The 7,500-nt window shown below is 38.2% G+C and overlaps 2 protein-coding genes across 2 annotated transcripts in view; one reads left to right on the top strand and one right to left on the bottom strand.

Annotated features, from left to right (window-relative positions):
* The window catches only part of LOC138029337 (uncharacterized), a 41,279-nt gene extending 34,583 nt beyond the window's left edge, over window positions 1-6,696 (bottom strand). The window contains exons 1-2 of the mRNA XM_068877072.1: window positions 6,567-6,696; window positions 6,152-6,297 (exon numbers count right to left, since the gene is read on the bottom strand). The gene's annotated coding sequence lies outside the window, so the exon portion shown is untranslated. The remainder of the gene's footprint in view (window positions 1-6,151; window positions 6,298-6,566) is intronic.
* Window positions 372-4,843, top strand: LOC138029334 (neuropeptide FF receptor 2-like). Its single transcript, XM_068877069.1, has 2 exons — window positions 372-412; window positions 3,638-4,843. Exon 2 carries the CDS (start codon window positions 3,687-3,689, stop codon window positions 4,629-4,631), a length of 945 nt encoding a protein of 314 aa, XP_068733170.1. The 5' UTR covers window positions 372-412; window positions 3,638-3,686; the 3' UTR covers window positions 4,632-4,843.
* Window positions 6,697-7,500: the final 804 nt, after the last annotated feature.

The following is a 7,500-nucleotide window of genomic DNA, read 5'->3' as shown; positions in this document are numbered from 1 at the left end:
GTCCCCAAGTAGTACTCTAGCACTACAAGACTTGACACGTAAATGAAGTTACTCTTTCTTTTCTTTTTATTTCATAAAAAAAATAATTATTATAAATACAAGGCTCCAAATTAAAGTAAAAGGAAGACACGGTCGAACAAATGAGTAGTAATCGTTTGTCCTCATTTCAAGTCTTCCTGAATACAGAGAGATGAAGGACAGACAGTGTGTGGTGGATTTTTTCGATCATCTTTAACTTTGATGTTCCGATGTGAACTTAATTGAAAGGGCAAAAAAAAGTAGACGCGCCAACTAATTTGTAAAAGAAAAGTGGTTGTCGTTTTATGCAAATTTTTGATGACATTGTCGAAAAAAAAGGGTAAGAATGAAGGAGGCTTTTCACGGTGCAAATTTGCAGTCAAGAAAACGACCAGTAAGTTGATTATATATTTCGTCTGTATATCCTGGATAAATTAATTTTTTGTTTGAGATAAAGGGCCTGTGACTTTAGCTAGTTATGCCGGTGCATCCAAAGTTTAGAGACGATTTGGCTTAAAATTGCGGTCACCGAAAAAAAAGAAGAAGGAAAGATAAACATAGTGGAGTGTCAACGTTTCGATAAAATGCATAACCTTATCGGACATAAGAGTTTCCAAACGGGTATCAAGATGTTCATATTTTATATGCTATAACATTGGATTCTACATTTGAGTTCTGATCTGGGGAAAAGACAGTTGTTGTTCAGCACGAGGCAGGTGGAAAGAGCCAGCTCTGATCGAACACCTTTGCGGGGTTTAAATTTTGCGGATTTTGCGGATGGTACTTGATCCGCAAAAAGAAGTTCCAGCAGAAAAAAAAACATTTACTCCCGTTAATGCAACTAAAAATGGCTTTTAATCCACATACGATGGGGTAAAAAAGATCGTTTATTTTGATATTTGCATTGACAATTGCATGGAGCTTGCTACAAACAAAACGAAACGATAAAAGGTTAAGTCAATACTCTTCCAGTATCTGAAGCATAAGAAACGAACTCAAGACAGTCAATAAAAAGGTCACCATTTTCTAAGGGACGCTAAAATTTCTGCAGTCTCGTCTCTGACTTCTATGAATCAAGGGAAGGTAACGATGATATGTCAAAATGAAGAAATTGACCACGTGCTAGGCAACCACAAGGGTGCACGTGATCACATTGTGTCAAGGTTCTTGTTTACATTGAATGAACTACAGGGAAGAATGTTAATCGTTCATCGCTTTCAGAGTTTAACAACGTACTTTTTAGCTAAGACACTTCCGTCTTTCCTTTTTTAATTTTGTTGTAATATCTAACTGAATATTTACATTTCATCTGTTGGGTCGGGAAGCAATCGTGTCTGGAGCAATGTTGATCCATCCCTTCACTGAAGAACCATTTCTTTCAATAATGAGGCAAAAAATAGACAGCAAGCTTTCTTTCAAATAATTATTGACCAACAATAATTAGTCAAATTTCAAATTGCTTTTATTACCTGAAGAAAGTACGATGTTAACGAGAACTCGACGAAGAGGTAAATGCAACTAAATTTCTTGCGTGTGTTTATTTCAAGCTTATTACAAAAAATATTCCACTTCAAAAGGTCGTTAAAAAGCTTTAGTTTTGGCCGTTCATTTGGACGAAAAGTGTCACAAAAGCCTTTTCCAGCGTAAAATTTATTGAAACAAACAAAAAAAAAAACTTCCTATTTTAATTGCGTGCGTGCAAACAAGAAACACAATCCGCGATTAAATAAACTTCAGATCAAACCCTTTTCGGAAGAACCTTTTCCGTGAATAACAAAGCACAAAATAGACAACAAGCTTTCTTTCCAATAATTCTTCACTATCACATTTTCAATTATTTTTCTTTTTATCTGAAAACTGTGCAGAGAGGAGTACAAATTAAATGTAAATTGCCAGATAACTGAGATGCGACTTCAGTAAACACTGTGATGCTTTCAAGGCTTTCAATTCCTTTTACACCCATACAGAATTTGCCATTTGGTTTCGGTGTTGTACATAACAGCAAGGTTCGTAAAATAATATTAGAAATAAAGCTCACTTTGTGATATCCTACGACGAAAGATGCAATTGTTGTCGAAGACCATTACTCGTCACTTTTAAGATTCCAGGGAACAGTTGCTCAAAGCCTGGTTAGCGCTAACCGTGCTTTGAGCAACCCGGGCCAGATATTTATATTTCCCCGCCTGTCTTGTTTATCCAATTGAAGTTCCATTCTAGAGCTCCATAAGAGTACATGTTTATTTTCCTTAAAGATCCACTAAAAAGACATTCGAGTTACAATGACTTTCGACGCCATTGCAGGTCAATTAGATATTCTAATGTGTCCACCAGATAAAATCTACCCATTTCTACTACCCCCTGAAGCCTAGCAAAAATACGCGCAGATGTCTCTACCCACAAAGACACTACGTAAATAAAGTAATTAAAAATCGACGAAACAAAACGCAGATTCCGACTGGGTTTGGCAACCTAGTAAATATAGGTGGTGCCGGGGTAACGAACTCGGTTACCTCCATTAATTATTGCTGGAAAGTGAAATGGAGACGATTCAGAGCCTCCTTAAAATATTGCTTGTTATAAATCCATGCAATATCTCTCATTCCTACGGTGGCCAACAAGGGACAAGCCGCAAATAAAACAGTTGCTGCAAATAAAATAAAGTTGGCGCAAGCAAATTCACAATAGTTTCTGAAAATTTACAAAACGAGTTGCTGCAATTAAAAGAATGTTGCTGCAAATTAAAACATAAAAAGTATGCGCGCGCACTGAAGGAAGGGCAAGTACAAAACGCGGGTCACAGGTCATTGTTTGAACAATACAGAAAGTAGTTAAACATCCATTAAAGCTAACCTTAGGCCTAACGTTAGCATTTGTAAACAGTTAGGGTTGTTTTTGTATTGATAAAACAATGACCTGTGACTTGGGACCTGTGACCTGTGACCTTTGTTTTGTGCCTGTCCTTCCATAAGTGCGCGCGCATACTCTTGATGTTTTAATTTGCAACAACTATTTTAAATTTGCAGCAACTTTATTCCATTTGCAGCACCTTTCTTAATATGCAGCAACTTTACTTTATTAACGACAACTCTTCAATTTGCAGCATGTCACTTGTGGGCCACCGTACAGTGTCTCTCGCTTTTGACAATTTTCTAGATAGATATATCCGTCGAAAACACTCAAGAAATGAACTAATTATAAAATAAAACAAGTTTCCTGGATTTGTCGAAAAACGCAAATTTCCACCTGCCACGTCAACGGCAACGCCACAAAAAAAGTCGTGCTGCACGTGCAGCACGCATGTTAGCACATATTTTTGGGGTACCCTGCGTAACAACAAGAAATCACCAATTTCGAGGTTTTAACGACAACGTGATCGTAAAACTGTGAACCCTATAGTCTTTATTTTTACTCTGAAACCGCTCGCACCAATTTATTTTAATTTCATCCACATTGTACGACGTAAACGGGATGGAACGTTGCCGTCGCAGTAACTGTTCTTAAAAGACGCCAGTCACTCGTACCGATATAACCAATTGAAGTTTTCGGCCCCGGCTAAAAAAAGGAGGCTCGGAGATTTCTTTATCAGCAAATTTAATCTTTTGATTTGTCAACTTATTAGAACAGACAAGAGACAACGCCTGACAATTTGAATCCGCCTTAGTTTGAGAATGCCGAATGGAACAGAAACACCTGATCCTTCGACAAGGTTGAATACCAGGTGGCTTGCAGTTTACATCCCTGAATTTGTCATCATATTTCTAATAAACGGCATCACTCTCATCACCTTTGCAAGAAATCACCATCTACGCAAGTGCACAACGTACCTGATCATAAACCTGGCTGTGGCTGATTTGCTGGTGGGAGCTGTGTCAGGGCCCATGCATATTTACCGTAAACTAACCTTTGAAACTGGAAGTGTATTCAGTTGGAAAAAGCTCACAGTCAATTACTTTGAAAGTCTTTTTACAAGTTGCTCCCTGCTTAATCTTGCCTTGCTGTCGTTGGAACGCCTTCATGCAACTTTATTTCCTTTTAGACACTCTCGAATGATGAAATGGGTTTATTTAAAGACCGTTGTTTGCATTTGGCTATTAGCTCTCTTCTTGGCGTCTGCACAGACTGCGCTAGTTCTTACTGACTCAAAAGCCGCCATAATCTTTTGGGCTTCACTTATTATAATTGCCCTTTCGACCGTCATAGTATCCTATACGATTATTATCTTTAATGTGAAGAGGAATGCCCCTCCACAGCTATCTGGGGCAGGGGCCTCCGACAGGAAATTGACGGCCACGTTATTCGTTGTCACTGCTCTGAGCACATTGTTCATTCTTCCCATTCTTCCCGCTGTCCTCGGTGTACAAAGAGAATCATTTAATATTCTCGAGTCCGTGTCGAGTGTCTTGTTCTACGCCAATTCCTTTGTAAATCCTATAGTTTATACCTTAAGAATGCAAGAGTTTCGGAATGCCGCGCTAATCAGGTGTCATAAGATTACAGAACCACAACGCCAGTCTCTCCAGATGAATTGCGTAAAACGCACAACAGCATCTCTGGATCCTCAAGCCCTGGGTAATAGTAGTACTAGTGACCACTTTGGAAATAGCAAAAAGTAAAGTAACGCAGCTATATTTAACGTCGAGAACTCGTAAAAGGAATTCAACTGACAAACCTGAGGTCGACGGTGCGCTTATTTTACTCCCCCCTCTCCATCAGTGGTCCATTTTATGAGTACTTTTAAACTTTTAACATTGTCAATTAAGGGAGAGCAGAGGTCTCTCTGTCTGGTCCATTGTGCATATGTAAATAAACAAAAAAAAAAGAAAAATTTCCACTCTTGTCCTTTTTGCTAAGATCAAGTGTATATTGCACCCTGTACACTTTTTCTAGGGTCTTATGAGATTAGAGTAAAGCGGTTTCAGCCGCCTCTAGTTCTCTCGAGAGCGCTCTTGGCCAAATTATTCCCTTTTATTTTCGTTGATTTGTTTTGTTTTTACGGCTTATTTTCGCGATCGTTCCACCTGGTTATACACCTTAATCCAAAATGGCCGCCATTTAAATATTCTTTTGTTTTTATTCAAATTAGCCCTTGATACCCCGTTCTTAAGCTTAAAATTCAAAAGAATATTTTATCTTAAACGAGGCAACAAGGGCCAATTTGTATCGTTTTCATCACGATTTAACCGACTAACACTCGGGAGGGGGGGGGGGGGGGGGGTGGAACTCTCGTCTTCACCACCCCACGCTGTTGAAATGGTTTGGAACTAAATGAAAGACACTGGACTGGACTCAAGTTTAAATGGATCAGTGAACTTTGTTTATTTCTCGGATTGACTTTGTGAATCTTTACCGGATTCGTCTAGAAACATTGTAAATCATAGTAAACTATCGGAGTGGTCGACAGACCACGGCAAAAAAAAATCCACTCTCGAGAACATGTTGAACGAAGAGACATTAGGACAATGGGCTCCAGTGTCAACCCTTTTGAATGCAATGCCAGAAAGACACTGGGAACGAGAATTAGCCAGATGACCGACGCTAATTCATCAGCAAGACTATAAAAAGATAAGACGCCTTAAGCCAAGACACAAAAGCGGAATTTATCTGATAACACGACAAATATAATGCACAAAAAACTGCTTTTCACTTCATTAGTCCTATTTAAATGCACAATACCAATTTACACGTAATTATTGAATTTGCTTCGAATCATCAAATTTCAATTTTTCTACGGAATGGAAAATTGACATGCATCAAAGAAATCAATAAATCATATCAAGACGGAAAGTTTTGCCAATAAATTTCGTCATCACGGAACTATGGAATCACGACAATTCAAGTATACGAACACCGGCTTTTACTCTCTTCAATTCACAGAAAAAAATTCAAAACCCGAAGTTATCACGAGGGTGATAAACAGCCTTGAAGACTTCATGTGCTAAGAAAACCGCAATATTTAGTGTAGTTTCACAATGACATCTTCACGACTGCACATTATTCAAAGAGCTCAAATCTTGAAGGACATTCATATACTAGCGCTAGCAGTTGAACATTTATCTACCTACTTTTTCTCGTCTTTGAATTTGTCAATTTTCTAAAGGTTTGTCTTCTCAAGTAGACGAAACAAATTACTTACCAGTCTTTCATCATCAAAGACTCCAGAACGCGCATGAAGTTTAGCCGTTGTCCCTTGGCAGCAGACAACCTCATCTTCTTGTTTCCTGGTTAGATTCATAAAAATGGGTGGCACTCTTGAAGCAGAAAACCTCCTCATGTCGTCAACTAAGAATTAACACACAAGAATACGAAATAAACTTGCGGTAGAACGATCTCAGTCACTCAAACTGTCGAATAAAACCTCTTAAGAAGTAAAAGAATGTAGACGAACAAAATTCTCTTTCTGCTTTCACAGCTGGTGTTGAATTTGTATGCGGTCAATGACCAATATAATTACTTCATGAAATAATTGTTATGTTTGCTCTCTCTCTCAAGGAACTATTTGCTTTTAATAATTTTTAGCAGTTTTCGATTAAAACTGAAATAACACATACCTTGCCAACGAGCGCTAGCTCACATAAATCTTGATCCGCAAGTGTGTTTAAGTTGCATCGCATTCAACCACTCCACGGAAATGTTCGACTGACCGCAGCAAGAAATTAAAATCAATTTGCGCTATGAAGCAAAACATGAAAAACAAGAATGACATCAATGGAGAAACAATTAGCAGGCTATTCATTTTTGAAAAGTCTGTTTCTCGAACAATTGGAGGAAGGCGGTTATAGAAACAATAGGGTTATAAGAAAAGTCTGATTTACATAATGATTACATTATGAGCATAAAATTAACCCGGCGGCGACGGATTCAAAAGGAGACATTTGCGTTTTGTTTGGGTTGCTCAAAGAGAGAAAGCGATGAAGAGCCTTTAAATGTGTATTATAAACGAATTAAGTATGACTATTTGGACAAAAATGGAACTGACATTTTGAAAAGTGTATCAAAGGAGGGCCTTATGACGTCATCATTTTGTAAGGAAAAAACCTTTTTTTTTTTAAATCCATGCTACAGATTTTTTGTTAGACTGTTCTCGTACTGTTGTGTTTAAAATTTGTGAAGACATAGTCAAATCGCATTTTCTGTTTTGGTTACGTGATTTACCAAACATGGTTGTGAGTGGAATCAGACAAAGAAATGCTAAATAGAACACACTTGGCAAAAATGGTAACTGTTTAGTTGAAGGGACTCGAGAAATGATTACTTGAAGGGGTCCATAGCAACAGTTTGATAGTTAAGAGCCACCCCCTCCTTAAGAACTCTAATTTCTCGCAGCATACAGCTACTCGGGCCCAGCCTCCAACGGATGGACTCATTCTGAAAATTGACAAAGGGAAAACTTTGCCGCATCGTTTTCTAATCAGTCAGCGGATGGTAAAGTTTTCATTGCAGCCGATGTACCAGATAATCATAGAGTAATGATGCTTTGAAAAC

This window comes from Montipora capricornis, chromosome 13 (assembly GCF_036669925.1).
Source record: "Montipora capricornis isolate CH-2021 chromosome 13, ASM3666992v2, whole genome shotgun sequence".
Taxonomy (NCBI): Eukaryota; Metazoa; Cnidaria; class Anthozoa; order Scleractinia; family Acroporidae; genus Montipora; species Montipora capricornis.
Note: the sequence above shows the minus strand (reverse complement) of the source record. Positions and strands in the feature narration are given on the sequence as shown.